General features: G+C 43.7%; 1 protein-coding gene across 1 annotated transcript; it reads left to right on the top strand.

Annotated features, from left to right (window-relative positions):
* Positions 1–278: 278 nt before the first annotated feature.
* LOC121852332 (probable G-protein coupled receptor 142) lies at positions 279–3,621 on the top strand. Its single transcript, XM_042346429.1, has 3 exons — positions 279–348; positions 2,710–3,032; positions 3,103–3,621. The coding sequence occupies exons 1-3, from the start codon at positions 279–281 to the stop codon at positions 3,619–3,621; spliced, it is 912 nt and encodes a 303-aa protein (XP_042202363.1).
* The last annotated feature ends 9,657 nt before the right edge of the window (positions 3,622–13,278 follow it).

Genomic DNA, 13,278 nt, shown 5'->3' with positions numbered 1-13,278 from the left:
TATTGTTCCTTTCTTTCTGCATTTATTTTATGCTACGCTTAATTTTTTATGTGGTTTTATGTGTCTAGTTTTCAATTCACGATAACAAATTTAATCCGAGTATTACATATGCAACTCTCAAGCGAACACGTCATCTTGTTTGTTCATTCGTCTGGAACTAATGGCATTCCTGATGCAATATGTATTGTCACGTTCCCTATAAGTACAAATTTAGTTCAATGTGACGGCAGTGTTTTCACTGAAGTCTCTGCCATCGGCATCAATAAGTAACAGTGAGCATGGAACATCCAACGTTGTACACAGTAATTGCTATTTACTACCCCATTCTTGCAGCATTTGGAATTCCTGGTAAGTCTATTTGGTCGCAGTATTATCTATGATCAACATTTTACTGCATTGGGTGACAGAAGATATTTATTAAAGCGGCATATCAGGTTATTCATGTTCGTAGAGAAATATGTATGTGTCGAAAGGCAGTATTTTGGAATGCGCATAGGAGCAAATGTACCAGGGATTAGGTGTATGTTAATCTATGAAAGTAGCATCAGCAGTGGAAAGGGCTGTGTTAAAAGGCATACAAAGAGGTACAAAGATTGCACGGCACGGAATGGGGACAATGAGATGAATCTGACCATGTTGGCGTTTATAATGGCACCTCCAAGGCAAGTGCTTAACTATCCGACCTCGTCACTCCACACTCCACAACACAGCGCCTGATGCATGTCCCTCGCACCCTCCGCTCCACCAATGGATGTCCGCCACTCTTCTGTGGTGTGATTCGCTACTCTGCATGCAGAGCGCCAGATAAGTGCAAGTTGATCTTGGTGTTGTTGTTGTAAAGCGTAGAAGTCATTACTCTCTCCGACAAACTTAAAATCCCCCCTCTTTCTCAGTGGAATGCGTAATTTCTTCTTCTATACACCAAATAATCTCATCAATTCAGGCAACAACTTCTTCATTCTCTCTATCCTCTGGGAAGAGCAATTTGTTTTGGATCCCATCATCGCTCACTTATACTTGTGTCCTCTCGTAACGAACACCCGTAAAGTGTCAACAGCTTCCCAAATTGGCACAACCTACACGACATGATACATCCCGAACTATCTATCACCCCGACATCTCTGACCAGATTGATTCGATTTCATGGTCTGCATTACGCACCTCAGACCATGTCTCATACCCAACACTAAAACGCTCATTGATTGACGGATCGATTTCGTAATCCTCACCGTTACTCACAAATCAATTCAAGTCTTGTCACCTCCCTGACCTCCTTATCTCTCTGATCTGCTTACATTGCGCAATATTACCCCGATTTGAATCAGTTCGCTTCACTTCCATATGATTCTTGTCTCCGTTAATTCACCATCAGTGGGTGTGGTTTGAGAAACTACCCATCTCAGACTCCAGAACTGTCTACTTATATCCCTCCACTGCGTTCTCTACTTACCTGTATTCAGATCTTATATGAATACCTTACTATTTGGTGGACTCAATATTCACTTCCACACGCTCTCCCCAGCTTGCTGACAAGCCCTTCTGCTTTTCAGCTCAAAGGGTTGCTCCATGCATGAAAGTTATTTTTTNATATGCAAGCAATTTTTGCCGATAGAGTTCATAAAGGAGCGTAGAGGAGGATACTGAAGCAATAATTCTAACTTTGTAACAACGATTGCATAGGCAGCTGCTGGAGATTTGCATTCGATCAGTTTTTAGGAAATCACTCAATTATTTGGAGACTTGAGAGAAGCTTTACAAGAATGACACCAGCGATGATGGGTTTTAGTAATGAGGAACGATTGGACAAGTTGGGTCTGTTTTCATTGGAGCATAGAAGGTTGGTAAGGGACATCGTAGACGAATACAACTATGTAGGAGTTTGAAAGAGTGAAGAGTGAGAAACTATTTGCACCAATCGTGAGTCGGTGCCTTGTGGCCAAAGTTAAAAGTTAATCACAAGAAGAAATAAATAGGGAGCTTTTGGTGATCTTTTAGCTCAGAGTATTGTTGGGATGTGGAGTGGGCTGACTATTACTGCGATAGAGGTATAGCCCATTTTGGGATTAAAGGGTAACTGGATAAGATTTTAAAGAAAAGAGCATTTGAAAGCTATATGGATATTTTGGGCAGTAAAACCGATACAAATTTTCTTCTGCGAGCCACTGTAGACCCTCTCGGCCGAATGGATTGTTTTGTGTTGTATAGTTCTCTGGTTCTATTATAACGTCTCTGAATCGAAAGTGGTTTCCAATCTGATATAATGTATGTAGGTTTTAATCCAGATAACCTGCTATTAAAAGGAAGTGATTAGTTTTGCATTTAAAAATCAAATTGAGCCATATTGCGGGAGCTATATAGCAAAAGCTCAACACCAAATAATTCCCAAAATATTTTATTCCTGACAAAGCTTACTTCAGATCTTCTACATTATTGTTATATGGAACAGAGGAATATGATTCCAAAGCTCAATAACTTTAGTGGGTAATATTATTTTACGTCAAGATTGATTATTTGTATAAGGTAGTGTTTCAATGTTTACTGTGGAAGATAAATGGTTGCACGAAATTATAAAATTCTTGTTTGCTTATGCTCTCTTATCGCCACTTCCATTGAATGAAAACGCAACCGTATATGACACATCTTTAAATTTTTAACATAGCAATTTTTATTTGTATAAATAACGTTTTCTGCTTTTATTGCATCTCGCAGTTAATTTGCTGGCGATTGCGGTCCTGTTAAGAGGAAAGTGCGGTCTCTCCAAGTGCATCACTCGCTATTTGGTAGCCATGGCGGCGGCTGATCTCCTGGTTGTCCTTGTAGATGTGCTGCTGAATAAAATAAACAATCTGTATTTCCCACTAAATATCTTATTCTACACTCCAGTGTGTAGTACGAGAATTGTGTTGCTTAGTGTCGCTATGCACAGCTCTCTGTGGTTCACTGTGGCTTTCACTTTCGATCGTTTTGTAGCCATTTGTTGCCAAAAGCTGAAACCAATATATTGCACTGAGAGGATGGCCACAGTGGTCATTGTAACTCTGTCTATTTTCATCTGGTCACTGAGCATTCCCTGCTATTTTGCGTTTGATTCTTATGTTATAGTTAACAACACCCCGTGGTACTGGCATCACCAAATCAAGCTTCCATATCTTGGACACCTGGAAAGCTTTTGAAAGGCTTCAACGTATTGTTCTTCCCATGTTTGGTTTTGCTTTCGTTTGCCTGTTTAACGCTCTGACTGTCAGGCACATTATGATGGCCAATAAGGTCCGCAAGAGGCTTCTGGGTCAGAGAAATGCTGAGAAAACTATTGATCCAGAGTTAGAAAACCGAAGAAAATCCGTCATTTTACTCTTCGCCATATCGGGTAGTCTTATACTGCTTTGGTTAACTTTTGTTTCATATTCCTTCAAATGGCAACTTTCCAATTTTAATTACACCGCAATATTTGCCAATAATATGCGGTACATAGTGCAAGAAACCGGAATCATGCTTCAAAGGTTGAGTTGCTGTACCAACACCTGCATTTATGCTTTGACTCAGACCAAGTTCAGAGAAGAGCTTCGGAAAGGAATAGTTTATCCATTTCGTATCGTTGCTAAATTCATAAAGTTATGGTAAGACTTGACTTCGCACATAGTAGAACTTCAGAAATATCAGTGAATGCATTCATATGAAGGACAGCCTGATAACATGATGAACCAATCCGCATTATGCACTTGTTCCGTCTAAATAAGAAGGGATCTTTTGAAAGATTTTGTGTGTTGAAAGACAAAACGTCACAAATATGTTATGAAATATGTTTGAGTATGCACAATGTGCTCTACTCCACGGAAGCCTTGTAAACTTGCTATTCAGAAGCATTTTATTTGTTATGTGAATAAATATTGGGAATAAAATAAAATATGTTGAAATCTGATGAACATCTAAAAAGAAAAACAGTTTGGCCCATTCATGAGTTGCTTTCCATCGAATTTCTTTCAAATAATAATAAGAATCACATTTGATATAACGTTTTTCACGTCTTCTGGATGTCTCAATGCGCTTCATTGTCAATGTGAGTTGAGATTATATATATGAGCGAAACGCGGAAGCGATTTGCCCACAGCAGAGTCCCACAAACAGTCGTGTATTGAGTGACCAAGTCGATTTTATTTATTTGGAGCCGTTATTATCCCGAAGAATATGATTCCCTAATCGTCTAACAAACTGATTCCTACTTGATTCACGATAAAGAGAGGCAGGGTGTGGTTGACGATTGAAAGAATGTTTGAGGGAATGGGGTTAGGTGTGTGAAAGGGCGTGTGGTGCTGGGTAGGGTTGATGTGGGGTCAAGGTGTGTTTGAGGGGCTTGGAGTGGCTAAGGATTGGCAGGGGCTTGGTGTGTTTGACGAAGGCGAGGAATTGATTGTGGCTGAGGGTGGGGGCGACTTGTTGTCGGTGAGGGTGTAAGGCTGTGTGGAGGTGAGAATGAGGAAGGGTAGGTGCGGTTTTGGATTGAGAGAATCTGGGCGTACTTTGGTTGAGGAATGGGAAGGTCTCAATGTCGGTGAAGGTGGGAGTGCTGGGTGAGGATTTAAGGAGAAAGAGGAGCGGCTGGGTATGGGAGCGTAGGTTGAGGAGTTGGGATTGGGCGTAGATGGGGATGGGCTTGTTGTGTATGATCATGGGGAGGGGCTGAATCCCTTGGTGACATCAGCCACAGACATGGGATCAACTTCCGCACGTATGCGGATGACACCGAACTCTATCTTTCTGCATCCACACTCAACTCCAGGACCACTGCTGTCTCGACAGACTGCCTGTCGGACATGAAGTCCTGGATGAGGGCGAATTTCTTACAGCTGAATGTGAACAAGATTGAGGCAGTCTTGATTATCTCGCACCAGCGCCTCTACGACTTAGGCTCCAGCAGCATCAACCTCATTGGTTGCACACTACAACTCACCAAGCCAGGCAGGAACCCAGGTGACTTGCTCAACACTCAAATGTCTTTTCCCCCCCAATTTCAAGCCATGACCAGATCTGCTTTCCCTCAACTCAGTAACATATCCCGATTCCGCCACTGCCTCACCTCTGAAGACAATGTCATCGGGAAAGCCCCTTCCCCTACTCCCCAGCCCTTCTCCACCCGACTCCAGCTCGAGTCTGAAATGTCGTACTTTTTCAGCGCCTTAGGACGTCATCCAGACGTGAAAGGCGCTACAAAAATGCAATCATGTTGTTGTTGTTTTTGAGGGGGAGGGTTTGGATGTGAGTGAGGATGGAGAGGGGCTGCGTGCGAATGAGGATGGGGAGGGTCTGATTTTGGTTTTGTGTGCGCAGAAAGGCAACAACAACATATAACAACAAATTAGAATTGTGTAGCGCCCTTCACGTCGGAAAGACGTCCCAGTTGAACCCACTGCGGGGTAACTTATCCCCAGTTTCCTGGTTGCCCAAAGCTGACATTATTCACGCACTGAATGGGGGGTGGGATTTTTGATGCCACCAAGTCCAGGCAGAAACAGGCCTTTCGGCCCAACTGTCTATGCCAGTGTTTATGCTCCACATGAGTCTCCTCCTAACCCCCTCAACTACGCTTTCAAGCAAAACCTTTTACTCCTTTCTCGCTCATGTACCTGTGTAACTTTCCCTTAGATATGTATAGCTTATTCGCCTGAACAGCTGCTTCTGGCACCATGTTCCACATGCCCACTACTCAACGTGTAAAGGAACTGCTTCGAACTTCCCTATTTGGTCTACTTGTGATTGTTTTACATTGATGGCCACTGATTTTTGTCTCCCCTCCAAGTGGAAATATCATTCCAACGTCTACTCTACGTCTAATTCATTTTAAAGACCGCTATCAGTTCAACCTTCGCCCAACTCTTTTCAAGAGAAAAGAGTCGAAGTCCCAGATATATGTTCAGCCATTCCTCATAGGTATAACCTCTCAGCTCTCGGATCTGCCTTGTGAATCTCCTTCGCACCATCTTCGGTGACTCTACATCTCTTCTATAATGTGGGGACCAGAGCTGCACGAAGTATTATAAATGTGTTCTAATTATGTATAAGCTTGCACAATTGTTATTAAACATTACTTTTCATAAGCAAAGCTTTGTCAGTTTATACCTCATCAAACGGTCACACATTAAACAACGGATGAGAATGTGCAGAGTCAGACACGACATCCTGATGCTAAACAAAGCCACAATAATAACAGAGGCTCTGTATAGATCTACACTACATCCACAATGCGTGCAGTCACTGATGGTAACCATGGTGTTTGTGCTAAGATGTTCACAATGGTGTGAACGCTGAGCTGGTCACTGTTGGGTAAGTGCTGAGCTGGTCACTATTGTGTTAGTGCTGTGCTGCTCACCGTGGTGCTCGTGCTGATTTGGTCACCATCGTGTTAGTGCTGAGCTGGTCACCATGGTGTTAGTGCTGAGCTGGTCACCATGGTGTTAGTGCTGAGCTGGTCACCATGGTGTTAGTGCTGAGCTGGTCACCATGGTATTAGTGCTCAGCAGTTCAGCATAGTGTTAGTTCTGAGCTGGTCACCATGGTGCTAGTGCTGAGCAGGTCACCATGGTGCTAGTGCTGAGCTGCTCACCATGGTATTCGTGCTGAGCTGGTCACCATGGTGTTAGTGCTGAGCTGGTCACCATGGTGTTAGTGCTGAGCTGGTCACCATGGCGTTAGTGCTGAACGGTTCACTATGGTGTTAGTGCTGAGCTCGTCACCATGGGTGGTAGTGCTGAGCAGACCACCATGTTGTTAGTGCTGAGCTGTTCACCATGTTGTTAGTGCTGAGCTGGTCACCATGGTGTTAGTCATGAACTGGTCAGCATAGTGTTCGTGCTGAGCTGGTCACCATGTTGTTAGTGCTGAGTTGGTTACCACCATGTTAGTGCTGAGCTGTCACCATGGAGTTAGTGCGGAGATGCTCATCATGGTGTTATTGCTGAATTGGTAACCATGGTGCTCGTGTTGCGCTGGTCAGTATGGTGTTAGTGCTGAGCTGTTCACCATGGTGTTAGTGCTGAGCTGGTCACCATGGTGTTAGTGCTGAACTGGTCAGCATAGTGTTCGTGCTGAGCTGGTCACCATGTTGTTAGTGCTGAGTTGGTTGCCACCATGTTAGCGCTGAGCTGTCACCATGGAGTTAGTGCGGAGCTGCTCACCATGGTGTTTGTGCTGAGCTGGTCACCATGGTGCTCGTGTTGCGCTGGTCAGTATGGTGTTTGTGCTGATCTGGTCACCATGGTGTTAGTACTAAACTGTTCACTATGGTGTTTGTGCTGAGCTGGTCCCCATGGTGGTTGTGCTGAGCTGGTCACCATGGTGGTTGTGCTGAGTAGGCCACCATGGTCTTAGTGCTGAGCTGGTCAGCATGATGCTATTGCTCAGCTGGTCAGCATAGTGTTAGTGCTGAGCTGGTCAACATGGTATTAGTGATGAGCTGGTGTTACACCATGGTGTTAGTGCAGGGGAAGGGATTGGGTTTGGGTGACGAAGGCGAGGTTCTTGGTGTAATTGAGGAGGGGGTGATCAGCGGGAGGGAATGAGTGTGGTTGATAAGGGGGAAGGGCTGTGTGTGGGTGAGGATGGGTAGGCCTTTGTGTGGGTGAGGATGGGAGGAGCTGTGTGTGGATTTGTTTGTGGATGGGGAGCGGCTGGAAGGGACGTGGCAACAACAGTGTGCAGGACTGCTGGGGTTCAACTGGGATAGTGTACACCAATAAATTACACTTATGTAGCGCCCTTCAGGTCGGAAAGGCGTCCCAATTGAACCCCTGCAGGGCTACTTATCCCCAGTGTTCTATTTGCTCAAAGTTGTCAATAATCACTCACTGAAATGAGGAGGAATTTAAAATGTCCCCAACTCCAGGCAGATTGAAGAGGCTTTGAGACCTGCAGGACAAGCGCATGTCCAGCAGTTGGCGAGGCCGCACTGTAATTCCTTCGTGTGTTTACATTACATCACCCCCGTACATTGGCTGACCGCGGTATTACAGCTCCAAGAGTATTCAGTTAAAACATTCTTACGTTTTCAACAAAAGAAGAAACAATCTGCATTTCTTTCTCCGCTTTCACTTCGCATCAATACTCGGAGCCATATTTCGAGATTGTTTTATAATAGAAGAATACATTCTCATTCCCTTTGTATTTGTTCTTGCAAATAAATAATTCCCTACTGAATCCGTTGTCATTGATTTTATTACTCATTCACCCTTCTGAGTATCACCATCTAATGCTAGAGCGTAGTCAGACAGGGAAATCAATTTCCTTCCTCGTCATCTCTCCGGGTAGCTGCAGTTTTTTCAGTATCATAATAGACGAATTAGAGGCGATCTTAGAGAAAGCTACAAGATCATGAAAGTGCATGTTCGAATAGATCGTGGTAGATTGTTTCCCCTGGTTGGAGAAACTAAAACCAGTGGTTAGAATCTTAAAATCAGAGGCAGTCCTTTCGCACTGATTTGAGGAAGAATATCTTCACTCAAATGGTGGTGAATGTGTGGAGCTCACTGCCCCAAAGTGCTGTTGAAGCTCAATTCTTGAACATATTCAGGATTGAAATGGATAGATTTCTTATTGCAAAACGGATTAAGGGATGTGGGGATAAGGCAGAGTTAGGTTATTAGCTGGAGTTAGATTGGAAAATCAGCCATTATTTAAGGGCGGGACAGACTCGAAGGTCCGAATGGCCTTCTCCTGCTCCTACGTGTTATGTTATGTTATGTTATGTTATGTTATGTTATGTTATGTTATGTTAGGTTAGGTTTGGTTAGATGTCTTCGAGGCTGCTGCAGATTCCGTCTTCTTTAGAGCTTTCTTGTTTTGGTAGGTATTGGCGTGTTATACGCTATCGGTTTCTCTGTCATTTGGCACCGGGAGACTTGGCTTTGCTGACTCTGTTAGACACTGGTGGTTAACGCGGTGAATTTGGCTTTCTCACTGTACGTTTCTCCGTGAGTACATTTCTTGGTGACCCCTGTCTTCCCCAGCGGGGTCGGCTTATTTGCCTGGTTGCCCTTTTGTGTTTGTAGGAGACGGTGGCGCTGATGCCCTTGGTCTGGGTCAGGAAACTTTCCTCCGTCTGTCCCTTCAAAGGACTCCTGACGTGGAATTGGTGAGTTACCGTCTTGTAGCCTTTGGCGTCCTGAGCCTTCTTGATGGCGACCACGGACATGCCATTGCGCTGCTCAGCGCTCGCCGCAATCTACACAACTTTATCCAGGAAAGTATACACCAGGCAGGTAATTTTCCGAAGAGTATTTCGCTCTGTGCGAAGCATGTGCTGGTGTTTCCCGGAGTTTGTCACGCTTTGGCTGCTCAGTGAGTAATAGACTCAGGCAAGTGCTCCTTATAGTGTCAGTTTACAGGGTAAAGGATTTCTGTTGTTGTGATAAAATGTTGTTGATCATTAACTGCACCGATATAGATATGCAGAAATGTGTTACATTGTGAATGAAGTGAAAACGGAACATTCGCAAACATTTGTCAATCCCCCATGAATGACAGTAAAAGGAATAAGCGCAGACAATACTGATCTGACACACACAGTACCAGTAATAAACCAAAATTATACGATTTGTATTCTCTCCACTGAGCTGAACAGATAGAGCTTTGACATCCATTGTCAGGTTACAATGGCAGTGGACATAAGATCACAGTCTCAGACTCACACACGTGCACACACACACACACAAACACACACACAGACACACAAGATCTGCCTCACAAAGTAATACCAAATGCAGACATTACGTGGCGATCCCTCACACAGCGCAAACCTGTGGATGTGACCCAAGTAGCTCAGTTAGAGGCAGAAAATGTCAACCTGGACTGCAATGGTGACATCACTGGACTGCATTTGAGATATCACTGGAATGTAATGGTGACGTCATTGGTCTGTAATGGTGGAATAGCTGGACTGTAACGGTGATTCAATGAACTGGACTGTAAAAGTGACATGACTGGACTGTAATGGTGACATGACTGTACTGTAATAGTGACATCATTATACTGCTACTGAGACATCACTGCACCTTAGAATTGACCTGAATGGACTGCAATGCTGACATGAATGGACCTTAATGCTGGCATCACTGGCCTTTAACGGCAACATGACTGGACGCTAATGCTGTCATGACTGGACCCTAATGGTGACTGAGTGTTCTGTAATGCTGACATTACTGGACTACAATGTTGACATTACTGGACTACAATGTTGACATGATTGGACTCTAATTGTGACATGATTTGACGGTAATGGTGACATGATTGGACTGTAATGGTGACATGACTGGATTGCAATGGTGACCTGAATGGACTGCAATAGTGACATGACTGGACTGTAATGGTGACTTAAATGGATTATAATTGTTACATGACTGGACGGTAATGGTGACATGACTGGACAGTAATGGTGACATGACTGGACTGTAATGGTGACATGACTGGACAGTAATGGTGACATGACTGGACTGCAATGGTGACATGACTGGACTGTAATGTGGACATGAAGGGACTGCAATTGTGACATGACTGGACTGTAATGGTGACTTAAATGGACTGTAATTGTGACATGACTGGACGGTAATAGTGACATAACTGGACTTTAATGATGACATGACTGGACAGTAATGGTGACATGACTGGTCTCTAATAGTGACATGACGGGAATGTAACGGTGAAATGACTGGACGGTAATGGTGACTTAAATGGACTATAATTGTGACATGACTGGACGGTAATGGTGACATAACTGGATAGTAATGTTGAAATAACTGGCCTGCAATGGTGACATGACTGGACTGTAATGGTGACATCACTGGACTGTAATGGAGACATGAATGGACTGTAATGGCGACATGACTCCACTCTAATGGTGACATGACTGGACTCTAATGGTGACATAACTGGTCTGTAATTGTGACATGACTGGATTGTAATGGAGACATAACTGGACTGTAATGGTGGCATGACTCTAATGTGATATGACTGGACTGTAATGGTGACATGACTGGACTGTAATGTTAACAAGAATGGACTGTAATGGTGACATGATTGGACTAAATGGTGACATGACTGGAATGTAATGGTGACATGACTGGACTGTAATGGTGACATGACTGGACTGTAATGGTGACATGACTGGACTGATATGGAGAGGGAACCGCAGCGCTTTACAATGTGAGCTCCAGTCTGACGACAGTCACTGTGAGCAGCTTCAGTCCCTGTAACTTCAGGGCCACTCGTGGCTGATAGTCAGGAACATGGGGTTCAGGGCAGAGGCGAGAGAGGCCATTCTGCACATGTGTGGACATGGTGGGTGGACATTGTAAAGAACTATCACATACCTGTACTCTATAGCATTTTTAATAGAGGTTGGGGCAGAGAAGAAAAGATCAAGAAATATGCAGTTTTGCTCCAGTATATCGACATTTTACACTGGTTAATCATTAACTTATTTGCATCATGCAGTTTGTGGAACACAACTATAAAACCCAGAATGCCTGGAAATAACTTATGTTGATAGACACTATAGCGACATAAAGTGTATGAAATTATGCGAGGGTTGTGATATGCGAAGGGCTGTGGTGCTGCTCTCAAACTATTAACACACACGTTTGTCAAGCTCCACTCCTCGCACTCTCTCTATTCTGAACATAATACTATCTGATTTTATTCTATCAAGAAAACTTTCTTTCTCTCTCCAGGCTAACATCACTTTCAAATCTACCACTATCCGTCCACATTCTCAAGTTAACCCCTGGTGTCTATGATAGTTCTGGTTTCTATGTGGCGGATCGTGGTACATTATTGGTGTCACGATGCACCAAATCGGGTTACGGGAGTCAAGGATTTGACTCAGAAATGGAGACCTGTAGCTCAGTGGTTAGAGCACTCGCTTTGCAAGTGAGAGACCTGAGTTCAATTCCAGGCAGAGGGCGAAACCTCGGGCAAGTTTCCTTACTCCACACGCCTAATAATAATCCCTCCAAAACCAAAAACAATAATAAATTGGTCATTTTCAATCTACGACTGTTTGTGGGACATTGCTGTGCGCAATTGGCTGCTGCGTTCGCTCACAAATATACAGTCAACTCACTTTACAGGGTGTTCTGAGAAGCGCTTTGGGACGTCCTCCTGACGTGAAAAGCGCTATATCAAATGCAAGGATTATTAATATTATTATTTGCTTATGAGGTGCTTGATGTATAGAGAGAGCAATAGAAATGAACACAATCAGATAAGGATGGTATCACCATTGATGGTATGGGAGGAAGTGTGGTAATGGAGAGGGAAAGGCGACTGCTCCCGTATCCAACACACACAAACACACACGCACACACTCTCACACACACTGACCCACACACGCGCATATTGACGCATACATAATAAAACACACAAAAGCACAGACACCGACACACACACACACACACACACACAAATACACACACACTAAAACACAAACACACACCGACCAGCAAACGTTCACTCAAGCAAACACATGCACTGACTTCCTCCATCACAATCACACACACACACACACACTGACCCACACACGCACACACACTCACACACAAACTGGTCTATACACACACTGATCTATACACACACTGATCAGCACAAGCGCAAGCACAATTTCACACATACAGACTGAAAGATACAAAAACGCAGACTCACAAACTGATACAGAAAGTGAAACACACACGCACAGAAACCTACACATGCACATAGACATTTACACGAACTGTTCTACACACTCGCTCACACACTAATCTACGCACGGTCACGCACAGATTCGCAAATACATCTTAAAACATATAAAATCGCAGACACAAAGGCACATACATTGACCTACACACTCACTCACACACACACATTGTCACATACCTACTAAAACACAAACAAAACATGAATACACATAAGCGTGCAAACTTACACACGCACATACACTAGCAAAACATGAATACACATACGCGTGCAAACTTACACACGCACATACACTGACCTACAAACACGCACACACACACACACACATTGGCACATATTTTCTAAAACACACAAAAACACAGATGCACTCACACACTGCGAAACAGAAGCACAAACATGAAATTGTACTCAATCACAAAATACACATGAAGAGAAAGATTGACACTCGCCAACTTCTTGTATTAACCGAATCAGAACAACTCTCCAAACACTCTTACATCAGATGTTGGACGGACGGTGAAGAGGAATATTTACTTTGTCTGTATCCTTGACCTGTAAGTTTTG

The sequence above is a fragment of the Callorhinchus milii genome, unplaced genomic scaffold (genome assembly GCF_018977255.1).
Source record: "Callorhinchus milii isolate IMCB2004 unplaced genomic scaffold, IMCB_Cmil_1.0 Scaffold760, whole genome shotgun sequence".
Lineage (NCBI taxonomy): Eukaryota > Metazoa > Chordata > Chondrichthyes > Chimaeriformes > Callorhinchidae > Callorhinchus > Callorhinchus milii.
This window is presented reverse-complemented; position numbering and strand designations above follow the sequence as displayed.

Excerpts from the sequence above, each read along its gene's own strand:
- LOC121852332 (XM_042346429.1), top strand. The coding sequence starts at position 279 with ATGGAACATCCAACGTTGTACACAGTAATTGCTATTTACTACCCCATT. Across the intron at positions 349-2,709 it reads TGCAGCATTTGGAATTCCTG|TTAATTTGCTGGCGATTGCG; the intron begins GTAAGTCTATTT and ends TGCATCTCGCAG. Across the intron at positions 3,033-3,102 it reads GGATGGCCACAGTGGTCATT|TTAACAACACCCCGTGGTAC; the intron begins GTAACTCTGTCT and ends CTTATGTTATAG.